The sequence below is a fragment of the Gobio gobio genome (assembly GCF_949357685.1).
Source record: "Gobio gobio genome assembly, chromosome: 24".
Classification (NCBI taxonomy): Eukaryota; Metazoa; Chordata; class Actinopteri; order Cypriniformes; family Gobionidae; genus Gobio; species Gobio gobio.
In genome coordinates this window covers 6,588,306-6,615,543 of record NC_137120.1, presented here as the reverse complement: position 1 = coordinate 6,615,543, position 27,238 = coordinate 6,588,306, and the positions used below count along the sequence as shown (strand labels likewise).

General features: G+C 41.3%; 1 protein-coding gene across 1 annotated transcript in view; it reads left to right on the top strand.

Moving 5' to 3' along the window:
• LOC307120820 (uncharacterized protein) overlaps positions 1-5,189 on the top strand; it is a gene marked incomplete at its 5' end in the record, with an annotated part of 65,381 nt that extends 60,192 nt beyond the window's left edge. The window contains one exon of the mRNA XM_079807995.1: positions 2,844-5,189. Coding sequence (XP_079664121.1) covers positions 2,844-2,926 — 83 coding nt within the window. The 3' untranslated portion in view covers positions 2,927-5,189. The remainder of the gene's footprint in view (positions 1-2,843) is intronic.
• Positions 5,190-27,238: the final 22,049 nt, after the last annotated feature.

The window sequence follows — 27,238 nt, the reverse complement described above, 5'->3', positions numbered from 1 at the left end:
TACATCACGAGCGGGGATACACATTTGATGTGTGTTGTTTGTCTGGGTGAGCAGCACGCGCAGTCGGCACTCAAGGGTGCTGGCTGCGAGCATTATGAGGCGCTGCCTCTTGTTGTGCTGCGATCCTGCCAGGCGCTCTTAGAGGAGGGCGTCCCGGTTCGCGCTGCCTGCAGCACGGGCCCCGCTGATGCTGAGGCGCAGCAACAGCTCATGACTTGAGGTTCACAGCTGGATCTGTCGGAGGAGTCTGAGACGGGCTCCGCCCTATCTCAGCCTTCACCCGTCATATCCAGTGCCGCTTCTCTGGGTTTGGGAGCCCATGCTGCTGTTTCTCTCGCCCGGGGGCCGGCCGCAGCACTGCGGTTTCTCTCGCCTGGGGGGCGGCCGTGGCGCTGCAGCTGTCTTCCTCTGAGGAGGTTGATGTCTGCAGAGTCGATGCAGGGGTTGAGGACTCGCCACTTCAAAACCCTGCTAGTGAGGAGCACATGGAGGTTCTGAGCAGAGCAGTGGCCAAGTTAAACATCGATTGGCCACAAGAGCATCATGAGCGAGCATCTGTTAAAAGCAGGCTCGACGAGCGCTTTCTTCCCGCTCGCTCTGTTCAGCCTCCGAAGCGGAGCTTACCGTTCTTCACGGATCTCCACACTGAGGTGTCGAGATGGTGGAAGCGGTCCGTGTCTTACCGTATTTTCAGCCCACACACCTTTGTGTATAGTAACATCTCTGATACTCTGATCAGAGTATCTCTGAACACGGATGCCTCCCTTACGGGCTGGGGGGCGACCATGAGTGGTCGCTCTGCCCAGGGCTTATGGCAGGAGCACCATCATTCATAGCAAATAAATTGTCTGGAGATGTTGGCGGTGTTTCAGGCTCTGAAGCACTTCCTGCCGTTCCTCAGGGGCCATCGTGTGCTAGTGTGCACAGACAGCACATCGGTGGTCTCCTATGTCAACCATCAGGGGGGTCTGAAGTCTCGCCAGTTGTACACGTTGGCTCGCCTTATCCTCCTCTGGTCCCAGGGGAAACTGCTCTCAGTCAGGGCTATGTACATCCCTGGGCAGTTGAATGTGGAAGCAGACCTCCTGTCGAGGCAGGGGCCGAGGCCAAGGGAGCTCCTTTGGGAGAGATTTGGCAGGGCTCAAGTGGACCTGTTCGCAACGCATAGGAATTCTCATTGTTGTCTGTGGTTCTCCCTGATGCCTCCAGCTCCTCTCTAACTGGACGCCATGGTACAGGATTGGCCGAGGCTGCCCCTGTACACATTTCCCCCGATTGCTCTGCTTCCGGGAGTTCTAGAGAGAGTGCGCCGGGACGGGGCCCATCTGTTGCTAGTAGCCCCTTTCTAGCCGGGCTGGGTCTGGTTCTCGGACATTGTCTCTCCTCGACGGCTCTCCCCTGGAGATTGCGCTCAGGAGGGACCTTCTCTCTCAGGCGGGCAGTGTCTTCGTACAGTTGTGGAAACTGTGGGCTTGGCCTCTGAGGGGGCCCAGCTCATAGATTATAGTGACCGTAATTTGTTAATATATGTCAGGAGTTATGAATATGAAAACCGTCGGTACCTTCTAAAGATTGTAATACGAGGGTCAGCTGCTCTCATTCATAAAAAACTCTTTATAATTCATACTGGCAGCCAGAGGGCGCTCCGTGCACATGCAGTCCATATATAGCACGCATGAAGAAGATACCATGTGACATTGACATAAACAGCTTCCAGAAATCGCTCTGACATGCAGATAGACACGTTTGAAGATAATAAACACACAATCGACAATATATGGCTTATCTGTGTTATTTATACCATGTTGGGTGTTTTCATAATAGATTATATTTATAATACAATGCTACTCGAGCTTTTATAATTATGCAGAATATTGTAAAATATGTATTCTGTCTGACTTTTTTATCCAAAGCCAAATGAGATCACATAAGGTTATTTAAAACATTTGACTTGTGAAATAAAAAAAATCATAAATTTTTTTTCAGTAAAAAAATCCCAGAGGTTTAGTTTTAGCCTACATGAACAATAGCAGAATAAACAACAGCAGTTAATCATCATCATCATCACGCACCTGCTGCGCTGTATATATATATACACTCACCTAAAGGATTATTAATACTGGTGGTTATTTCAGTCAAAAGTTGCTCTTCTATCAGCTTGAATCAGTCGGCCCATTCTCCTCTGACCTCTAGCATCAACAAGGCATTTTCGCCCACAGGACTGCCGCATACTGGATGTTTTTCCCTTTTCACACCATTCTTTGTAAACCCTAGAAATGGTTGTGCGTGAAAATCCCAGTAACTGAGCAGATTGTGAAATACTCAGACCGGCCCGTCTGGCACCAACAACCATGCCACGCTCAAAATTGCTTTAAATCACCTTTCTTTCCCATTCTGACATTCAGTTTGGAGTTCAGGAGATTGTCTTGACCAGGACCACACCCCTAAATGCATTGAAGCAACTGCCATGTGATTGGTTGATTAGATAATTACATTAATGAGAAATTGAACAGGTGCTCCTAATAATCCTTTAGGTGAGTGTAGATCACCAAAAGTGGAAAATAAATGAAATATTTCATGGTCAAAATCAATAGTGACCGTAGTGACTTTTTTTAGATCAACTCTGCCTGTCAGACATTTAGATGAAGGACTCTGAGTCTGTATGACGAGCAGATGACACTTCCTGATGTCTGTTAGAGCGGACTCAGTCTCTGTGTGTGTAGAATTGTTAATTATTGTGTTAATATTAAAAAATAGAAACATTCAAAATCAACTCCTCCTTACTATATATCCAAAAGAAAAGCTTTTCTTTAATATGATCTGTCTCATGTGTTTTCTTTCAGATCCCAAAGATATGGATATAATTGCCAGTAATAACCTAGAGGGGATGCGTTTAATGCGTGTACAGGCGTTTCCTGACTCCTGACTGTGACATTATCAACATTCAGAATCAATCCAAATCAGACTTCTCCTCATGTGAGCATCTGAAATCCTGTATGAGCTCTCGCTGTGTTTGTGTGCGGTCGAGCTGTGCAGTTAAACAACTGTAAAAAACTCAAACATTTCATTTACTGATCTGTAGACTAACTCTCATCTTTATTTGATCCTCCAATGTATATCTAATCAAAATCTCATATTTCACACCTGTTACTCTGACTAACCACTTATTGTTTAATTATTAGCTCTGATGAGCTATATCATGTTTATATTGTTACACTTTTAGGAATGAAGCGATGTCACTTCCTGGGGCAACACATTTATTTATCTGTATAAAACACACAAAAAAATCACCGTTCAAACAAGGAGCACATTTCTCTGCACTTGCGCGCTTCATCTCGTACTGAATATTACTTCTATGCTCTTGTCCTGTGATACCTTTACAAATTATCATAAACAATCACATGTCTGATAGTGCAAATGTCTAAGCTGGTACGTAACACTAGGCGCATTACTCTTTATACAGTACTCAATTCTCAAGAAATTCATGCCCTAAATACACAAACATTAAAATAGATCTAAACATGTGCTGTGCCCGCTATAAACGACATAAAAGGAAAGGTCTGATGAATACCATCATTAAAGTATTACAAACTTTCTTTTTAAAATGAATACAAGTGAATCATTAAACATAACCATGAAAATAGCATTTAGAATTAGTAACAGTAGATATTCAGATCTCAGTAATAGTTTAGTCTACATTCACATTACTCTAGCATTGATAACTGCACACATATTTTAATTCTCTTTCATATCACTGTTTTAATTATCTTTTAATCCGTTTTTACTCTTTCATGAAATAAGCTAATGAACTGAATATATCATGAACTATGTTTCAACCGTTTAACAGTTACTGTGTTCTCACTATAAACTCAGAAAATGATAAATAAAAGTGTTTTACCTCTGAATCTGACTGGAGTTCTTATTTAACAGTACTGAAATCGTTTTTACATGTAATGGCTGACGAAGTAATGGTAAATGAGGGTAACAGGTCTATGCACGGACCAATAACAGACACGTGTGCCTCGTTAGCTCAGACTGCCCAGACACGTCAATACACACGACTTAATAATGTTCGTACTTCGTACACATCTATTTGGTTAATTATCCCTCGTCACGCACTCACATCTCGAGTATATATCTTTTTAAGCCTTTATTCCTCCGTTTTGTTCACATTAAGAGTTACTAATTTCCCCGTTGAGTTGTTAACACTATCGTCCACCATTTCACGCATGACAATCGTAATCACAGTAAAAACTCAGCTTTTCTTCACATCTCAGGCACGAACTACAGCTCTATAAGAATACAATACTGTTATGAATTTACCAGTAATAAGATTATTGTCAGCTTACCTGTATAAAACACACAAAAAAATCACCGTTCAAACAAGGAGCACATTTCTCTGCACTTGCGCGCTTCATCTCGTACTGAATATTACTTCTATGCTGCTAGCTAGTCAGCCACTCATGCGCCATGCAACTCCCGGCTGCCCCCTGCTGACGACTCCGAGTTTCACCAAATTGAACACAATGCAATAAAGTAATACAGGTAACTAACAATAACTTTAACAGTTAGAAATTTAAAGGGGGGTGCACTGATATCTGTCCGGTTTTACATTCTTAGTGCTACAATATATTACACCAGAATGTGTGGACTAACCCAGTATTTGTCTGACTAATGTGTGTTTTTCATATAACATGTTCATGTTTAATCCTCATCAGGTCAGTGACACTTTAACAGTCTCATCACTTCTAGAAGTTTCTAAAAACATGTGAGTTTGTGTTTAATTGAAGAAGCTTCAGTGTCACTTTGACTGTTCATCTCTGTGTGAAAACTGTGTGATGCTTTTATTGCAGAAATTATCTGCACATTTATATTACTTTAGTATAAGATTTGCTTATGCTATAATCTGTGCCTTTTTTATGACACATAATTGCATTTATATTGTATATTCTATATTTTGTATTATCTGAAGTAAATCTGCCCATCTGTCTCTCTGATCAAATGTGAATGTAAAATTGTAAATTCTGAAGATTTTCACTGTTGTGTGACAATATTGATTTCTGATCATTCTTTATTTCATTTTATTAGAGAAGCTTCAGCTGGAATCTTTTGTATTTGATATTTTGAGCCGGACGCACAGCGTTCACTTCATGCTGTTACTGAATAAAGCAATACAAATAAACTCACAGAAGAATAATTGAGGTCTTTTGTCTGGTTTATGCTCATCGTTATCCTCCCAGATTGCAAAATTGAAAAGATAATCAAGACACTGTTTTGGTTCTTCAGAATGTCACACTGATGTTAAAAGGAATAATAAAGTTGCTCAGAATAAATTAAAAGTCTGGTAAAAACAAAAGTATGATGTAAATGACACTGATAGGCTATAAACCAAGTGTGTGTGTGTGTGTATATAATGTGGCATGAAAAAGTATGTGCAACCGCTTGCAGAAATCTGTGAAAATGGGAATAATTGTTACTAAATAAGATGGATCATACAAAATGCATGTAATTTTTTATTTAGTACTGTCCTGAATAAGTTTTTTTTTTTACATATAGTCCACAAGACAAAAAAAATAGCTGAATTTATTCAAATAACCCTGATAAAAAGTTTCTGAACCATTGATTCTCAGTGCTGTGTGTCGTTCCCTGGATGATCCACGGCTGTTTTTTGTTTTGTGATTTAAACAAGAACATTGTTTAAACCTGAAGAACATTGACGAGTCCCTTGTTTCTCCTGAGCAGTTAAACTGCCCAATGTTCTTCAGAAAAATCCTCCAGGTCCTGCACATTCTTCAGTTTTCCAGCCGCTTTTTCATATTTGAACCCTCTCCAGCAATGACTGTATGATTTTAAGATCCATCTTTTCACACTGAGGACAATTGAGACACTCAAACACAACTACTAAAAAAGGTTCAAACATTCCAGCCTGTCCTCCGAAAAACGACACCATAGGTCGTTTGTGCATGCAGCATTTTATGACCTATATTCACGTTTTGAAATTGAGCGCCCTCTAGCGGTCTGATAAATAATGACAGTCTCGTTTGTCGGGTGTGTCTCATCAAATGAACTTTGACCGGTATGGGATATGACCGGCGACCGCGGATGTCAATAAAACATGCAATGAGAGGAAGGAGTGACCCTGAACCCACGGGCGTAATTTCCAATGGGGACAGGGGGGACATGTCCCCCCCCCCCCACTTTTCAAAATCCCGTTCGTGTCTCCCCCCACTTTCAAATTGGTTTGTTGTTATTTTTTTTAACCGCGCGCAGTCATCGTCACGGAGGAGCAGGACCGAGCAGACATCCAACCGTGGACGCCTCGTGCACACTCTAAATAGTGTAAAAGCGCACTGAAATCTCTACTGAGCAGCCGGTATCGCAGTCAGTCATGAAACGCCAGCAACAGATGACTTTAATATCTTCATGGATGAAAAAAAAGAAAGGAGATGTGAGTTGGTTGGTTCAGTAAATTAGCTCAGGTCAGGGTAATCAAAATGTCTGTCTACTTATTTTTTTACAGTCTATGGTCTACACCTGTTGATGAGCTAACGTTAACATACACTGTTGCTAGGTAACTTCAGACCGTTAGCTAGCTAACCTAAACATTTAATGTTGCCTAGAGCATTCTGTGTCCACTTTAAACAGCAGCGTTTTCTGTCAGCAATGACAAGCAGACTCTGGCTGCTGTTATAGGCTACTCAACTCATTATACTCAGATAATAATTAATAATTAATAATAAATGTTTTTCTAAACTTGAGCTATTGTTGTTCACTTACAATATTTGTTCATTTAAAATGGAAGTTAATTTGTAAAAATTGATTTACTTGTTCAAAGAAAATGTCAAGCTAACCTGAGTTAGCCTATATTTTATATAGTGTTATGGTTATATTTTTTTACACATTAATCTGAAAATGAATGTGGCACACCCAGTTTTTAAAATGTACATCCAGGGACTCTTTTCTGGCTATGTGGACTCAATATGATCATAACTCAGTTGTTTTCATATCAGAGCACAGATGAGGTGGAGCTGCTTCAGAACAGAGAGGGTGAGATAGGGAAAAGCAGTAGCAGCACAACGTTATAGGTTATGTGCTGTATGAAAGGCCAGGGCTGCATTTCCCGATAACGTTGTCTCTTAGCACGCTACGAAGACTCTAAAGGTATAACTTAAAGGGGAAGTTCAAGCGTCAATGAGAAACAAAGACCGCACTGAATCAATATTTATTCTTGTTACTTTCATGTGACTGGAACAGCTTTTATATATAGTTCCCAAATTGTATTTGTATATACAGTGAGGAAAATAAGTATTTGAACACCCTGCTATTTTGCAAGTTCTCCCACTTAGAAATCATGGAGGGGTCTGAAATTGTCATCGTAGGTGCATGTCCACTGTGAGAGACATAATCTAAAAAAAAAAATCCAGAAATCACAATATATGATTTATTTAACTATTTATTTGTATGATACAGTTGCAAATAAGTATTTGAACACCTGTCTATCAGCTATAATTCTGCCCCTCAAAGACCTGTTAGTCTGCCTTTAAAATGTCCACCTCCACTCCATTTATTATCCTAAATTAGATGCACCTGTTTGAGGTTGTTAGCTGCATTAAGACACCTGTCCACCCCATACAATCAGTAAGAATCCAACTACTAACATGGCCAAGACCAAAGAGCTGTCCAAAGACACTAGAGACTGAATTGTACACCTCCACAAGGCTGGAAAGGGCTATGGGGAAATGGCCAAGCAGCTTGGTGAAAAAAGGTTCACTGTTGGAGCAATCATTAGAAAATGGAAGAAGCTAAACATGACTGTCAATCTCCCTCGGACTGGGGCTCCATGCAAGATCTCACCTCGTGGGGTCTCAATGATCCTAAGAAAGGTGAGAAATCAGCCCAGAACTACACGGGAGGAGCTGCTCAATGACCTGAAAAGAGCTGGGACCACCGTTTCCAAGGTTACTGTTGGTAATACACTAAGACGTCATGGTTGGAAATCATGCATGGCACGGAAGGTTCCCCTGCTTAAACCAGCACATATCAAGGCCCGTCTTAAGTTTGCCAATGACCATTTGGATGATCCAGAGGAGTCATGGGAGAAAGTCATGTGGTCAGATGAGACCAAAATAGAACTTTTTGGTCATAATTCCACTAAACGTGTTTGGAGGAAGAAGAATGATGAGTACCATCCCAAGAACACCATCCCTACTGTGAAGCATGGGGGTGGTAGCATCATGCTTTGGGGGTGTTTTTCTGCACATGGGACAGGGCGACTGCACTGTATTAAGGAGAGGATGACCGGGGCCATGTATTGCGAGATTTTAGGGAACAACCTCCTTCCCTCAGTTAGAGCATTGAAGATGGGTCGAGGCTGGGTCTTCGACTCTTCGTGATAAGTTGGTACATAGTTATCTTCCCCCTGAGAAGAAGGAAAGTTGGCTTAAGAGACCAATTGGGTTATACCGATGCATGAACTGCCCCCAATTGTAGTAATGTCATCCCATTGAAAACCTTTGTGGATTTCAAATCTAACAAAACATTCAAGATAAAAGATTTCATAAATTGTAACACCACATTTGTCATTTATCGTTTATCCTGCCCATGTAAGGATGTGTTTTATGTAGGTCGTACTAAAAGACGTCTGCGTGATCGATTGGCAGAGCATAAGTATGCTATTCGTACCAGTAATCCTGACTATCAGATGGCTCAACACTTTTTACATATGCATAATAAGAATGATTCCCTATTAAAAATAGAGGTTTTGGAACATGTGAGACCTTTGGATAGAGGAGGTGATAGGATCCGTAGATTCAACCAGCGCGAGTCATTTTGGATCCATCAACTGGATACGCTTCATTATCCAGGTCTGAACGAGGACATAGAGTTCAAGTGTTTTTTATGATGTGTTTTCTATGTCCTTATGATGTTCTTGCTCTGTACTTTTTGCCTTGGTTTTCTCTGTCTTTGTTTTTCGTTTTTCTAATTTGTGACACTTGTGTTGTTTTTCTCTCCAGTTAGCCTACGTTGAAGGAGAGTTTTTTTTTTTTTTTTTTTACTTGTTTCTTTGCTCATTACGTTGGTTCTCCAATCTTGTAGACCTGATTGCCTCATTGGGTTAATTTATTATATTAGGCCTTATTAGGCTAATTGAATGCTTTCTGACTATGGGTGGGGTTCAACTTATAAGTTTGTGTCATTCTTATCTTGTGTGCTGCTTTGCCCTGAAGAAGACCATCTGTTTGGTCGAAGCATGTTGGCTCTTGTAGTTTTTTTAAATATGACTTAAACCATACTTAATAAAGGCTTTTTAATTCATTCCTTCTCCTCTGTTTACGTTTGACTGAGTGCCTGGGACCTACCTTTTTTATTGCCATTGGATTTTTCCCTACCCCAAGAGCACCTACTGTATTGCGGACTGTTTAACTCTATCTGAGCGCCGGGTTGTAACTTTTGAAGTTCGGTTTCTTATGATAGTTTGGGGAAACGCAGCTCTGTTTGAACACAGTGTCATCAGTGAGCGAACGCTCTTTCTGTGAATGACTGGTTCTGTCTTGCAGCATTTGCGTGCGTTCAGATGAGCAGGAAAATAGTCCTATACTATGCAACTATTCAGTATATGTTATTTGTATTCTATGCATAAAATAATCTCTTTAAATAAACAAAATTACCAGGGGGAAAAAAACACATTAGTATCGATACTTTTCGATGCTCACATCAGTATCGATAGCCCATCCCTAATCATATGCCGTGGTAGCGGGTAAAAGTGTTTGACTATAAATATGCAGCTATAATGCACATAGGTGATTTTGAACTGATAAATAAACTACCCTTCAAATAAAGCTGCGGGAAACGCAGTCAGCCATCCAACGTCCAACAGGGACGATGCATGTGAACAGCCTAGCAGTGCTTGCCCAGCAAAGAGAAAGCAGAAAGCAAGGTCATATAAAGATGATTTTTTCTTAAGTTTGGGTTTGTCAACTGTTCCGACGCAAGCCATGCTGCAATAGCAATGTGTGTAACATGCAATGAAAAGACGGAAAATGAAAGTTTGAATACACGACATGCAAATCTGGTGGGCAAATCATTACCTTTTTTTCAGAGGAAGGCTCAAGAAATTCATTCATCAGCTCAGGTACTCAGCAGAAGTGTAACACGCAATCACAAATTGCACTTATAAAGTTTCATATCGTGTTGCCAAAGAAAAAGCGCCACATACAGAGAGCAGAGAGATTAATATTGCCTGCTGCACTAGACATTAATACAGTTCTGCATGAAAAGGCATCTGAAAAGCTAAAACTATTTCCTCTTATACCCCTTTTCCAGTGCTAGAGCTAGTTCAGAGCCAGAGCTAATCCCAGTTGATAGTTGGTTCGACTGAGGAGCCTTCTAAGAACCGTTTGCTTTTCCACATGCTGAGAGCCACAACAGAGCCAGGTCTTACGTCACTGTATACGTCTCATCTTTCTCAGCAACGCTAGCGAGACAGCGGCAGTGTTGCCAAGTCCGCAGTTTTCCTGCTGAATTGGGCTACTTCATGTCCGCGGGTTGAAGCGACCCCAATTATGATATTTAGCTCCGGGAATGCGAATTTTAGTAGGCAACCATGCCAAAAAACTAAAATTTTACCCCCAAATGGGATTTTTACCAGGGAAGCCCCCCTGAAACGCGATTGGGCTTGTTTTGAGTAGCAATTGGGCGGGTTTTGTTGTGAAAACCTGGCAACCCTGGGCAGCTGGAAACACAAACATACCAGGCTTGTACGAGATGCATCGGCGCTGCACAGACCGATCCACGTATGATATAAAAAAAACGCATGAGTGAATCAAAAGCATAAGGAGTCGTGTGCTCTCGCTGGACTCGTTATCATACGGCGATCGGTCTCTGCACAGCACCGCTGCGAACAAGCCTTCCATCAACAATGCAAATGTTGCGTTACTATTGATTCACGTGGCTTTACGATCCTACATCGGCATCAAAACACAACGAAAACACAGCGAATCCAACGCATTCATGCAGTTCGCTGTCATTTGTATAGACGGAGACTACAAACCAGCAGCAGCTTTTAGCTCCATTAGCTGCTATTTCAACAATGGCGGATCTCAAGTTTGTGTTGGTCTTGTTGACTCCGCCCCCAGCGCCTGACGTAATCGGTTCTTACTTCTAGCCCTGTTCTAGCCCAGCAATGTTTTGGTGCTACTTAAGAACCACTTTTCCTGGCTCGGAGCTGGGGCTTTGGGTGTGGAAACACAAAGAACCGATTTGAAACTAGGCTCTGGCTCCGATCTAGCTCTAGCACTGCCTTGGTGGAAAAGGGGTATTAGCGCCAATACGGTGTTACATCGAATTGGGGATATTACCCAGAATTTAGAAGAACAGCGAAACTGAAGTCAGCAAAGGATTTTGCTCTTCAGCTGGATGAGAGCATCAAGCGCTACGTTACTGGTTTAAGTTCGGTACATTTGGCAAGGTGAATTTGTTGAAGATCTTCTGTGCTGCCTAACATTGCCTTCAGGAGCACATACTTTTGAAGAGTTAAGGCCTTTACACAACAGGACGAATATCGTGCGCTTATCGCCAGCGTTTTTCGTGACGTTTTTCGGCACGTCTTGAGTGTTCACACCCAAGCGATTTTCACTGGCGATGCGCCGAAATACTGTCTCTCTTCTTCTTCTTCTGCGTGACAAGCGAGTGTCAGAAGCGTAAAGTGCTCAGCTTGTTTACCGGGAGTGCTATCTACTGAATTTGCATGTTCACTCGGCGCATCGCCAGTGAAATCGATTGGGTGTGAATACTCAAGACGCACAGAAAAACGTCACGAAAAGGCTCGCAATAAGCGTGCACGATATTCGTCCTGGTGTGTACAGGCCTTAAGGATCCAGCAGGACAGAATATTGTTTGAATATTGTTTCCATTGACTTGGAAAAAGTGTCCCAATCACCCTGAATTCACCCTATATATCTATATACATACATACATACATACATACATACATACAACAAAAATATTACTTAAGTGTATTTAGTGTTTTAGTTCATTTACTTTGTTCAGTAAATGAAAAGTTTTAGCATCTGGTAGCAGGGAACGCTACTCGTTGCTTTTATCGTTGACCTGAAGAGAAATAAACAAATTAATGTCTTACCGTGCAAGAGGAATGCAGAAACCGCAAACAAACGAATGAAAAACTTCTTTGTCTCCATGTTTCTCCTCAACTTTTTACAAAATCAATTTTTTTTAGATAAGAACAATACAGGACGGTTGTTTAAACAACTGAGCATTAAGCTGTGTCATCAGTTAGTAATCTCCCATCATCTTGGCCAGCCAAGGGAGAGCATCCGCTGCCTCAGTTAGCACAAGTGCACTCCTCTGGGGGTCTAATGGGGTGGAGGGAGAGAGTTGTGTTTTTATACAACTCCACCCATTAGGCACAAATTACATTCGCTCCTCCTCAAATCAAATCAAAATCAAATCAAATCACTTTATTGTCACACAGCCATGTACACAAGTGCAACAGCAGGTGAAATTCTTGGTGCAGTTCCGAGCAACATAGCAGTCATGACATGTACAACATTTAAAGCAGCATCAGATTACACATCTGATGCGCCCACAATTACTCACAGCACAGTAAACACTACAATAAATAATTTACACAATGTGAGTGTAGTTCTCACAGCTTTAACCAATATACACATACTTACAATATACATATACTTTAAACAATATACACTAAACATACTATCACAATATACACTAAACATACATTAAACAGTATACATTAAGCTATAATAGTAATAATAATATACAATGTACAGTATCCATTATTATTCACAGAGATCCAATGTACAATAGGTGCTATATGATAAATGATAAATAATAATTTATAATAAATGTGTATATAATGTGTGTGTATCTACAGTGGGTTGTGCTGAGTGATATTCTGTCCGGTGTGTGTTATGATCCTGATGGGTCAAGAGTTAAGGAGTCTGATTGTTTGTGGGAAGAAGCTGTTCTGGAGTCGGCTGGTGCGTGTTCTGATGCTGCCGTACCGCCTGCCTGATGGCAGCAGTGAGAGCAGCCCATGGCTCGGGTGGCTAGAGTCTCTGATGATCCTCTGAGCTCTCTTCACACATCGCCTGGCGTAAATGTCCTGTAGGGAGGGAAGCTCACCTCCGATGATGCAGCTGGCCGTGCGCACTACCCTTTGCAGGGCTTTGCGGCTGCGGGCGGTACTGTTGCCGTACCAGGTGGTGATGCAGCCAGTCAGCAGGCTCTCTATGGTGCTGCTGTAGAACCGTGTGAGGATGTGGCGGCTCATTCCAAACCTCCTCAGCCGTCGCAGGAAGAAAAGGCGCTGATGAGCCTTCTTCACAACGGCCTCGGAGTGGACGGACCATGAGAGTTCCTCTGTGATGTGGACACCGAGGAACTTGAAGCTGCTGACTCTCTCCACCGGTGCTCCATCGATGGTGATGGGGCGGTGTTCTCTCTCATTCCTCCTGAAGTCGACCACCAGCTCCTTGGTCTTGCTGACGTTGAGGGAGAGGTTGTGCTCCTGACACCACCGTGTCAGAGTGTGCACCTCCTCTCTGTAGGCCGTTTCATCATTGTCAGTGATGAGACCTACCACCGTCGTATCGTCAGCAAACTTGATGATGGTGTTGGAGCTGTGGGTTGCCACACAGTCATGTGTGTACAAAGAGTACAGGAGTGGGCTGAGAACACAGCCCTGAGGGGCTCCAGTGTTGAGAGTCAGTGGTGAGGAGATGTTACTGCCCATTCTGACCACCTGGCGTCTGTTTGACAGGAAGTCCAGGATCCAGCTGCATAACAGGCTGTTTAAGCCGAGAGCCCGGAGTTTCATGTCAAGTATGGAGGGCACAATGGTGTTGAATGCTGAGCTGTAGTCTACAAACAGCATTCTCACATATGTGTTCCTCTTTTCCAGGTGGGAGAGAGCAGTGTGAATTGTTGATGAAATGGCATCATCGGTGGAGCGGTTTTTGCGGTATGCAAACTGCAGTGGGTCCAGTGAGGGGGGGAGAACAGAGCAGATGTGGTTTCTGACTAGTCTCTCAAAGCATTTGCTGATGATGGGGGTCAGAGCAACAGGACGCCAGTCGTTTAAGCAGGTGTTTTTTGCTTGCTTCGGTACAGGAACAATGGTGGACGTTTTGAAGCATGTGGGGACCACAGACAGGGAGAGGGACAGGTTAAAAATGTCCGTGAAAACTCCAGCCAGTTGGCGCGCGCACGCTCTGATGACGCGGCCGGGAATCCCGTCTGGACCCGCAGCTTTACGGACGTTCACCCGCCGGAAGGATCGGGTTACATCCGCTTCAGATACGGAGAGTGCACTAACCTCTGTATCTTCAGCCGCGAGCTCTCTCTCCGCGAGGGCGGTGTTTGTTCCCTCAAAGCGAGCATAAAAGGTGTTGAGCTCGTCCGGGAGAGAGGCAGCGGTGTTCACGGTGGAGTTTGAGTTCCCTTTATAGTCTGTGATGATGTTAATTCCCCTCCACATGCTTCTGGAGTCGGTGGTGTTGAACTGTCCTTCAATCTTGTCCCTGTACTGGCGTTTTGCTGCTTTGATTGTTTTCCGGAGGGCATAACTTGCTTGTTTATGCTCCTCCGCATTACCGGAGTTAAAGGTGAGGGACCGCGCATTGAGTGCCGCGCGAACATCCCCATTTATCCACGGCTTCTGGTTTGGGTACAGCCGAATTGTTTTGGTCGGAACAACGTCATCTACGCACTTCCTGATGAAACACGTTACGCTATCAGCGTAGACCTCGATGTCGTCATCAGAGGCCGACCGTGATCAAAACAGTCCTGTAGCATAGAGTCCGATTGGTCCGACCAGCACTGGATGGTTCTGAGGGCTGGTGCTTCCTGTTTCAGTCTCTGCCTGTAAGCGGGCAAAAGTAGAATGGACGCGTGATCTGATTTGCCGAATGGTGGGCGAGGGAGGGACTTGTAACCCTCCTTGAAGGGGGAGTAGCAGTGGTCTAAAACACGGTTCCCTCGCGTGTTGATGCTAACATGTTGGTGGTATTTGGGTGCGATGCGCTTGAAGTTGGCTTTGTTAAAGTCCCCGGTCACAATAAACGCAGCCTCAGGATGCGCGGTTTCCTGCTCACTCACTGACCTATACAGTTCCTTTAGTGCCCGGTCTGTGTCGGCTTGTGGGGGAATATACACCGCTGTGATGATGACCGCGGTGAATTCCCTCGGTAGCCAGAATGGTCGGCACAGAACCATGAGAAATTCCAGATCAGGAGAGCAGAAAGACTTGATAGAGTGTACGTTCCTCTGGTCACACCAGGATCGGTTGATCATAAAACACACACCCCCGCCTTTGCTTTTCCCGGAGAGATCTTTTTCTCTGTCCATCCGATGCACGGAGAACCCCGTGGTTTCGATGGCTGAGTCTGGAATCTCAGCGGACATCCAAGTTTCTGTTAGGCAGATAATGCAGCAGTCCCTCGTGTCTCGTTGGAAAGAGATCCGCGCTCTCAGCTCGCAGAGTTTATTGTCCAGAGACTGAACATTTGCCAGTAAAATACTGGGAAGCGGGGGTCGGTTTGCGCGGCGTCTTACTCTGACGAGTACGCCGGCTCTGCTTCCCCTTCTCCGGCGGCGTTTCCGCGGCCGGGCCACCCAGACAAAGGGTTCCGCTGCTGTGTTTGTAAGCGGCGTGTCGTCGTTGATGAATTTAAAGTCCGGTTTTCGGTGTGCGATTGCCGAACCAATGTCCAAAAGTGTCTGTCTGTCGTACGTAGTAAGGCAGACAACATCCAAGACAAAAAACACAAAAACTATAAACAGAACAAACAAAAAACTACAATGCTTCAGCAGAGCTTGCGACGTTGCGGCCGTCCTCGGCGCCATCTCAACTCAATATAGATAAAAACTCCTAAAAAAACTCCTATAAAAACTCCTCACTGGAGCAGAGCAAATGCCATTAGAAGGCAAGCATGCAACCTTTAGCCAAAAAAGCATAATGGCTAATGCTACTACAACAACAAACAACGAACAAACTAACTCATTTTTGACAATGTGACAATGCGTCTCATTTTGCCAGCACGGGTCACATATTTTGTTTGTGGTCTGTGTGTGTTAATAACTTTATCCAATAAACTATCCTAGCCCAATTTATTATCTGATAACTTCCCCTAAAACGACAAGTGAGCAATAATCAACTAGCATGCTTTAATACACAGTAAAAATACTTTTTTATTAACAATAAAAAAAGCTATTACTTTCAATCTATATATTATTACATACCATTTGGAATGCAGGGATGTCACCACGAGGGGGGAAAACGTGTATTTTGAGCTTTTTGAGTTGCCGTAGTTCTCAAGCAGTGATGGGTAATCTAGTCTTCCGGTGAGACTAGCGGTAACAAAACCTGTGTATAAACCATGGTATAAACAAGCATTACAGTAAACAACACTGTAATGCTTATAAAGATATAGTGGTTTATGTGATAACCAAAAACATTATTTGTTCATCCTTCTGAGATTGTTCCCATTTGTAAAACCAAACGTTTCAAGCTGTAGGAAATCCGAAATTTGATAGAAAACACTTTCATTTAAAAATAAAAAGGCATTAATTACCACTACATCCTGTAGATGGCGGCAGATAAGCACTTTTTGGCTCATATTAGTCATTTCCTGGAATATTTTATCACTCATTTTTGCTTTTGAATAAATATATATTATCCATTTTAAAATCACTTATTTAAAAATAAATCAAAATATCATCATCACATTATTTTAAAATACATTTTGTCAAAGTAAAGTATCAAGTACTCACAAAAGTCACATTAATAACGTTTTTCTTCCAAATGTTTAGCTCTCCCTTCATAAATCACCAAAGCTGTCAGTCAGTGCAGCGCAAGCTCTCTGATTTCAGCAAACTTGTGAAAACTCCAGTTAGATTCACTGAACAAAACTGAAGTGCACATTAACTCTCTAATTTACAGTGTGTTGAAGCTCTGTTTTCACACAAAAGTGTAAATGATAGTGAATTTTGCTGAGGAGGAACACTGAGGGACTCATCTTTTTATGCCGTCTTACATTTGAATAACTAAATATATGCTAGGGTTGACTATTTAAGTGACTTTATTCTGATTATAAACTAAGTATTACACTATAAATGCTGTCAAAGCTACCTCAGGACATTGAAGAGACCGGTACACCAACAAGTGACATTTCCCCGGAAGAGTTCCCGCTGGCTTGCATTATTGCAGAAGTTCGTTCTGTGCATATGGTCAATTCCTTCACGGTGGTGGGTTGTGGCCAATGAAGTACTGCTCATATCTTACTGTCGTCCATGTCTACACCTTCTGCACTGATGGTCTAACCCAAGAAGGAAATGGTTGATGTATTCATGTCCCTGAATACATCATTGATCAATGATTGGAATACTACTGGACTGTTGGACAATCCAAACGACACAACCTGGTACTCGTAGTGCCCACTACTGGTTGAAAAGGCGGCCTTTCATTCGTCCTCCTCACGGATGACCTCACGCAAATGTGGAACTTCATCGCTGAGGAAGCACGCAGATAACTGTGGTAACAAACCAAGCACACGCAGTTCTAGCGAACAGTATTTTTCAAAAGGGGACAGAACTGAAGGTGCCTCGTAGAGATGATAAGGACACATAACCATGTTTGACAGCTCTGAAGTTGTCCTTGTGTTAATGGTCGTGTAATAACTTCTGTATGCTGGCAATAAACATTTTTGAAAGTGTGTCTATAATGTTATGCTAAACATTAGATTTTTAGTTTGATGAATAGATTTAAAATCATAATAAAATCTCCACAATAACACTGGTAGTCACTCCGGCCCATGTAATTTGACTGACCCGGCCCCCCATTAAAGAAAGGAAAAATTATGTGGCCCTTACAGAAAAAGGTTTAGGAACCCCTGCTTCACAGTTATATCATTAAGATCAATACAAGGGCGGAGACCGCCATTCTTCTTCACAGAGAAAAACTCAGCCGAGGCTATGGACGGTTGAATAAAACCCTTCATCAATGTATTCCTTCATGGCTTTGGCTTCTGGTTCAGACATGCAGGGGAACCTTTCTTCCTCTAGGTGGCGTGGCTTGGGGGTACTGGATGGCAGAGGCAGGCTAAACTGTGCAGATATCAACATAAATATACATCATTATTAAAGGGGGGGTGAAACACTCAATCTTGTGTAAATTTTGAGTACCTATAGAGTAGTATTGCATCCTTCATATCTCAGAAAAGTCTTTAGTTTTATCATATTTATAAAAGAAAGATACGCTGTAGAGAGACTTTTTTTTTAAAAAACTAAGCGGCTGGAGGTGTGTCGTGTGGGCGGAGCTAAACAGCCGAGAGCGTGCCCAGCTATTGCGTTAAGAGCGTCTGAAAGCTGTGACATTCTTTAACTTGGAAAAGAAAACGTTATCCTAAATAAACCATGACTATCAATCAGATTCAACCACACATATATGATCCAGAATCAGATCCGGAGGCTGAAATTGAACAGGAGCAGCAGCAGCAACCTCTACAGCAGGACATCTCTATGTGATATGTACTGAAACTGTATATATTTGCTTAGTGGCTTGTCATGCGCGAGTTTTACAACATGTGTGTGTGTTTACTCATGGTTTATGAGGTCATAAACCAGGTTTATAAGGACTTAAAGTTAGCAGTAGCAAGCGGAACAGTTTAGCACGTCATGGTGTTTACTTAGCTAACAAATAGCTAACAAATCAAAGAGATTTGAAGCAGTTTTACTCACCGCCTGCTTCCAACGCACGACCGTGAACCTTAATCGCTGGGACCGCTCCATCGTTCAGCATTAGACAAGCTACAAATCCGGAGTTGAACCGAGCCTTGTTTATAAAACCATCGTCGCCGAAATGCAGGGAACAAACAAAAACACTTACACAACTGCTCCGGAAAAACAAACTCCATCCACTGTCCCATTAACGCTGGGTTCTTTGGGAAGCTATTGGGTTGTCTTGCCCTGACGACCAAAAACACACTTCTTTGGTGACATTGTTGATTTCGTGAAGTCCTGTGACTGCATTTCCCTAAAGCCAAGCACAGCGCGTTTATGGGCGTGCATTTGCTCTCTCGCTCTGGTCGCGTGCGTGCCCTTCCGGGAGAAGAGCCCTTACGGCCCGTACAAGGACATTCCCTCTTGTTGACGTCACGCAGACCTATACTCAAAAAAAAAACTTTCCGAAACTTGAGAGAAACCGGAAGAATATATTTGGCACAGAAATACTCCTTAAAACGTCCAAAACGTCCCGTACTTTGTCCATGTTTAGCATGGGAATACAAGTCTTTGTAAAAACAGTGTAAAAAACTCAGTATGCATGAAACAGCATTTCAACCCCCTCTAATAAAAATAAAAAGATTAAAAAAAATAAAAAAAAGAATATGTTTCTTCATGTTAAGACAGTAAAAAATTAACTAGATAAATCACATTTTTTTCTGTGATTAATCGTGATTAATCATCATTAAAAGCACTTATTTTTATATATATATATTTTATAATGTACCCATTTCATAGTTAATCTACAAATTAATATAGAAGCAACATAGATGTGAGATGGTGGTCCAGTGGGTTAAACCATGGAACTGATATGCAGAAGGTTGCTGGTTCGATCCCAGCGGTCACCACCAGTGTGTCCTTGAGCAAGGCACTTTACTCCATGTTGCTCCAGGGGGATTGTCCCTGTTATAAGGGCACTGTAAGTCGCTTTGGATTAAAGCATCTGCCAAATGCATAAATGTAAATGTAATAGACACAGTATGTTTTAAATACTTTAATGACATCGTTTTATGAATGAAGGCTAGTATCACTGATACTAATACAGCTACTGCTGATGTCTCTATCACACATCAATGAAACAACAAATTAACATTTATTAGGCTTCAAAAAACAACTTTTAATCTAAGTGAACTTAAAAACAATCCTCACATAAACCCATAATAAATGTCATATTTACCTGTGCCCTTTCCACCTGTATAACAAGTAGGAAATATTCAGAAATTGAATATCAAACAGTTTGCACTGCATAAATAAATGAATCCTTATTAAATCTACAAAAGTTCTTCAGTCAAGAGTAAGTGAGTCATTTAGGGAGTAATCACTTTTGTTCTTTACATTAATGACATCATAAGTGGTTACTGTCACTTTAAGAACTTTACATTAATGACATCATAAGTGGTTACTGTCACTTTAAGAACTGCCACTGCTGCACATGATGCGGATCTCACACGTCTTAAGACTGCTCTTATGAGGATACTCGACAAAACGGACATTTTGGCATAAATGCATGTGTTATTGTTCGTTCAAGCGCAAAAAAGAACTCGATTCTGGCGCGTCTTTATGTGAGTCGTGTGTGTCACAGACAGCGTGTTCTTGTCTTGTCGCAACTGGAGTATTCATAACTGCATGAGCTTGTATTAAGCGGCAGCCGCGGTCTCTCTTGAAGCCAATACGGAAGTGACTTAAACTGCAATTCATCGACTGGCCACTAGAGACAGACTCCAGAAGGAGCAGAATCTCATTGAGCCCCATGTTAAAATGCCCAAATTTACAGCAGAATAAAACATGTTTACAGTCTGGTACAAATTGTGGTTTTGGTCTATACGGCTAATTTTGCCCTTCATGACAACTGTGAGGGGGGTGAATTTTTTTTATAACTCATTTGTTTACATTATATAAAGCCTTAAAACTCTGCATAATTAAGGGCGTGGCCACTTTGAGTGACAGGTGGATTGCCGTTCGTCTGCTGTCTGTTAGTCATCACGTCACCTCAGCTCCGCCCACGTCCCGCCTCTTTGCCCATTTTCAGTTATCCGAGAGTGACGCGCGTTGACACACTGTCAAGATGGCAACAGCTGACTTTACGCTTCAAAAATGCTCTTCAGAAACACTACGGGTGACCCCACAGACACCAGGTCCATATTTTTTTACATTATATGGCTTATATGGACAGAACCGCTTGCCTGAGCTTATATTTTGGGATAAGCTGCGTTGGTTTGACATTGTGGAAAATAGAATAATAGAAACAAAATGTATCACCGACGAGGGCTTTTAAATTGCTAATTCTAAAGCGAAAGTAAAATGCACACGGATGCCGGGCATTCATAATGGAGAGGAGCAAAGTGAGTGTTTTCAATGAAATCCTATGGAAGTTGAGCTTCCATAGGAATGAACTGAAAACGCGCCAGTGGATGACAGCGCGGCCGTGAATGAATGACAGTGCGGCCGTGTGCATTTTACTTCCGGCTTAGGGTGGAGTGGGGGAGGGTCAAGTGATGTTACCTGTGTTATGCCTGAATACTGAATACTGAACACTGACTATCGTAGCAAACCTACCTACCTACCTTATTATCAATCTAAACGAATCTACTGCGAAGTATAGGAGCTTGTTAACTCAGACGTGAGATTTTACTGGGATGTAACAGACCTGTGTGTTTTGTATCACTAGAGCAGAGTCCGTTCTCGGAGCAGTCCTTCCAGAAAAATGCGGCTTTTCTTTGTGATTGTTGCGGGCAAAAATCCTTGAGTATGCGGCATGTTTTCTTAAAAAATGCAATGAAAAATGCGGGATATTTATGCAATTTTATGCAATGAAATTGCGAGAACTTGCAAAAACTGCGGTTTGATGAAAAAGAGAAAAAAAGCACTACATCACAGAAAGTGCTGGGAATATTTAAGTTCTCATCTTGTTTTATTGAAGACCTTAATAATGGGTCAAATTTACAAAACATTGAGTCAAACAAGTTCTGTAGCTTTACAAAAGGAATATGCTACAACTTCTGAAGAAGTGAATAAATAACTTCCTGTTTTACAGAGGTAGCTTCACAAAACAGACATTTGAGTGCTTCCAATGCACAAAGTGCAATCTCTTAAAGGGTTAGTTCACCCAAAAATGAAAATTCTGTCATTAATGACGTCCCCTCATGTCGTTGGACACCCGTCAGACCTCCTTTCATCTTCGGAACACAGATGAAGATATTTTAGTGTAAATCCGATGGCTCAGAAAGCCTCCATTGGCACAATGTACACTCTCAAGACCCATAAAAGCACTAAAGAAGTCGTTACAAAATCCATCTCACTACAGTGGTTCTACAATAACTTTATGAAGCGACGATAATAGTTTTTGTGAGCAAAAAAACTAGCAATTTATGCGGCGAAAGTGCGGCGTATTTGAAAAAAATGCGGCCCCCGCATAAATATGCAGACTTTGGCTGATAATGCGATAAATCACGCGATCGCATAATCACGTTTTTCTGGAGGGACTGATATAAACCCTGCCCACGTGAGGCGAGTCCCTTCCAGCTCTGCAAGGAATCTCCAGATTCCTGCCTTTATTAGAGAGAAGAATATGTTCCGCCCCAATAACAAAACGGGAGGGGTTTGGGAGAAGGGTGTGAAATACAGGAGACACCCGGGGAAAACGTGTGTTGACAGGTAGTCATATCAGAGAAATCAAATACAGAGACAGGCAGGGTCAAAAGGCAGGCAGAAGGAATCAAAATAAACCCGAGTAGCAAGATTTAAAACCAGGCAAAGGCACAACACAGGGAAGAGATGCTCAGAATTGTAGCCGGGGCAGAACAAGACTTCTGAGTGTAATCAGTCCAGGTATGTGGTTTGCTGGGAAATGAAGTCCAGATCAGTATTCAGGGGAAAGAGGATTCGGTGGTGAACGGAGGGATTTTCAGGATCGGTAACCGTGACAATATGCAAAATCAGTATGTGAGAAATGACATCATCAGTTAGGCACCTGATGTGTGAATGTTAGCTTGATCTCGTTCAGCTCTTCTGGATCTGATGTCATAAACCAGAAGAATGACAACAGCCACGCCCACCAGAGCAGAGAGGACCAATCGGATCGCAGCTTCAGTGGAACCGCAACAGTGGAAAGCGCCTGAGGAATAAAAACGTCAAACTGAGATCAGCTCAGTCGATAAACGCTAATATCAGCGCTGACATCAACTAATATCAGCCGTGCTGCTGTACCTGCACATGTGTGGCAGAGTTGAGTGATGTTGGGATGTTGAGTCTGGTTGCTGATAGGAACAGGCAGAGGAACTGGAAAACATGAGAGAAATATGTATAATAATAATAATAATAATAACAACAGTTAGTTACAAATTCCCTCTCTACTCACCATAGACAGAAACACTGAATGTTTTTGATGTCAGTTTGGCTGCACTTATCTCTAGTTCATAATCTCCCTCATGTTCAGTTGTGATGTTTGTGATGGTCAGAGATCCAGTTTGATCGTCCAGCTTCAGTCTGTCTCTGAATCTCCCATCGGGAACATCACCATTTGTGGAGAAGACTCCAGCAGCTCTGACGATTTCAGCTAGAATACACTTTTCAGCTCCAAATTTCCACACTATGTCGTCGTCCTCCTGTACGTCAGTAACATCAGTGTTTAGAGTGACAGATTCTCCCTCCATCACTGACACTGACTCACCAAACACACCTGATGAACATGAGTTGTCACTTTTATGCTCTTGTTGTTTTGCAAAGCCTAAAATCAGTTGTAATTTGTCATGACATAAATGTGAACATCCAGAGTTCCAGAAGATTTCCATGACTTTTGTAATTGTTAACCCATTTGTGCCCACTTTTTTCTGAATGGTTTCATGCATATAGTCATGTTAATAGTGTCCTATGTGAACATGTACTGCATTTTTTTCCCCCAGGTTTTTGTTTTTTCCCTTGAAAATCGTATCTGATTGAGCGGCAACTATAGTTGCGGTGGACAAATGTGTTGTATGCAGCCCTTCAATGTCAAATTTGACTAGGAGGAGAACATTTGGCATCTAACTGAAAATAATTGCTTTCAACAGATCAATCTTTATTCATAATCAAATTTATATCTATCTTGTTATATATATCTTTATTACAAAAAACAAACAAGACAAAAAAATTGTCCCATAGTATTCAATGGCTGACTGTAATAGGTGATTTCATATAATAATGTTAATGTAAACTCATTACTTGTCTGAATTTCCACATTATAATGGAATCATAAGCTACTGGTCATAAAATGAATAAGGGTCCTTGGCAGTGGCGCAAAAAGTGGGTATGCGCTATATGCGGCGCATAGGGGCGCAGCACCTTGGGGCGCCAAAGCGATGGGAATAATAATAAAAAAAATTCTATATGTAGCTGCTGTTGTGCGTTTCTAAATCATTTCTGTATTTCCTCAATATTATATAACATTTTAGAGGACTAACAGGCTAGAGTAGGCGCCCTCATAAGATTCCATAATAGAATTTTGGATATTAAAGGGTTAGTTCACCCATAAATGAAAATTCTGTCATTAATGACTTACCCTCATGTCGTTCGACACCCGTCAGACCTCCGTTCATCTTCGGAACACAAATGAAGATATTTTAGTTGAAATCTGATCGCTCTGAAAGGCCTCCATTGGCACAATGCACGGTTCACTCTCAAAACCTTAAAAGGTACTAAAGACGTCGTTACAAAGTCCATCTCACTACAGTGGTTCTACAATAACTTTATGGAGTGACGAGAATAGTTTTTGTGCGCAAAAAAACCCTAAATAACGACTTATATAGTGATGACGATTTCAAAACACGGCATCATGAAGCTTCGAAGCGTTATGAATCAGTGAGTCGAATCATGATTCGGATCGCGTGTCAAACCGCCAAACTGCTGAAATTTGGTGATTCAAACCGCTGAATTGACTCACTGATTCATAACGCTTCGAAGCTTCATGATGCCGTGTTTTGAAATCGTCATCACTATACAAGTCGTTATTTAGGGTTTTTTTGTGCACAAAAACTATTCTCGCCGATTCATAAAGTTATTGTAGAACCACTGTAGTGAGATGGACTTTGTAACGACGTCTTTAGTACCTTTTAAGGGTCTTGAGAGTGAACCGTGCATTGTGCCAATGGAGGCCTTTCAGAGCCATCAGATTTCAACTAAAATATCTTCATTTGTGTTCCGAAGATCAACGGAGGTCTTACGGGTGTCGAATGACATGAGGGTAAGTAATTAATGAAAGAATTTTCATTTTTGGGTGAACTAACCCTTTAATGGAATATCGCGAGTGGGCGCGCCTGGTAGGGGCGCCGGCGATTTGACAGCAAAACTTGACGCGTGATTTACCACAAAAACGCACATTCTTAACATGCGCTTTGGGGTCAAGGAAAACGCGCGTTTCCGACGTAACGCGCGCTTATATGGTAAATCACGCGTCAAAGACGCGTTATGCGAGAACAGAACCTATACTTTGTTTGAATCTATTTTTGTTGGAAAAATAGAGCAAAACTGTAAAAAAATGTCCACTTGTTGTTTATTGAACTGTTGTATAAAATGAATATCTTATTTTGCTATCGTGCTGATATAGGCTATTCTGGAAAATAGCACTCTTGCTCGTATGATATTGCTTAACTCATAATTTCCTCTTTAATTACTTTCAAACGAATGTTTATTTTTTTGTTCGTCATTAGCCTATTTTTAATGAAAATACAACAACAATAAAATTGTACAATTAAAAAAAACCTCGCGTATATTAAACTTTTGTTAAAAAAACGAATACGGATGACATAAAATAGCTATACCCGAATTATAACAAATAAATAAAAGATATTTGGAAATTCCCCCTTAAAACGGGGAACCCACAGTTTGTGGTTGGTGTTTTTTTTTTTATAAAAAAAAAATTATCTTGCACTTGTGCCTCCGCTATCGTCCTGTCAATCATCACGCTTGCGCCTATGATTACAGTTACAGCCAAAATTGTTGCTGCATACCCCTCTGGCACTGGGTAGTTGCGCCCCTGCCGATTAGAATGAAACGCATCCAAACTGGATGAAGGGTCCTCAATATTTTGGCCCTTACAAGACATAATTTCATAAAATATTATATTTTTCCCTGTCAAATGAAGGTCTACTGTACAGTAGAGATGTCAGTTAAAGGGTTAAGTTAAGTTTTAGGTGGGATATTATGAAAGCAAATACTAAACAAGACCAAAAACCTTGATTTTTTTAACCATTTGCCCACTGGCAACTATAGTTGCCGCTTGGACATTTGACTAAGTGTACAAAAAACTCTAGATCTGTTGTAAGATTTGTTTTGTTTGGATGATTCTTGAGACCTTCATGATTATGTAATAGTTATTAGTAACATAAAAATAAACTTTCTTTGGGAGGGTTTGCCTTCGCTGTGCTTCCTGGAAGTAGGGGTAGGAAGTTGGCAGACTCATGTGACAATAACTTTTTTTTTCTCTTGAAATCCTTTATTTGGTTGTTTGCTTGCGTGTCATTACGATATAAAACATGGATAATAACTTGAAAAATACTTACAGAAGGAAAATGACAACTATACACTGCGGCAACTATAGTTGCCGGTGGGCTTAAATTATTATGCAATTTTCTGTAAATTTCCATTTGTATGTCATGTAACGTCTTCAAAATAATTACGCTTCTGCAGTGTAACAATCTTGAACATTTTTATCTTTAAAATGAATGAATTGTATGAAATTAATTGTAATCACAATGCACATTGTGCACTGTAAAAAATGATTGTGATTTGAACAGTATTTTACTGTAAAAATGCTACGGTGAAAAACAGTTAATTGGTTAACAGAAAGTTTCCTTACTATATACGGTGAATAACTGTAATAGATCTAACCTTACATTTCATTTTAATTTTACAGTAAAATACCGTTAAATTTACAGTTTTGGTAGTGAAAAAGAACAAGTCATTGTGTAATTTACAGTGAAAACCCGTAAATTGACATTCCCAGAATTCCCTGCGTGACACTTCGCATTTGATGTATTTTCATTGCAATAACTATGTTTCTTCTTAAAAGCTGCTTGTGATGAGCTTTGATTCATCACGTGATTCTCATCACCACTGTGATTGGTGGTTGTCCGTATATATCAAAGGTACATAATAGTTATTAGTATTTCAATAGGTTGGTAATTTAACATTATTTCAGTTAATGAAATGTGTTTTTTTACCGTAAATTGTTTACAGTGTAAACGTAATCATTACAATGTAAACCTTTAAATTATACGGTTTTGAACTGTAAAATAAAAAGAAATTTTAACCGTAATTATTACAATGTAAACCTTTAAATTATACGGTTTTGAACTGTAAAATAAAAAAAAAATGTAACCGTAATTATTACATTATAAACCTTTAAATTATATGGTGCTGTCCCTTAAAACCTAAAACGTTACTG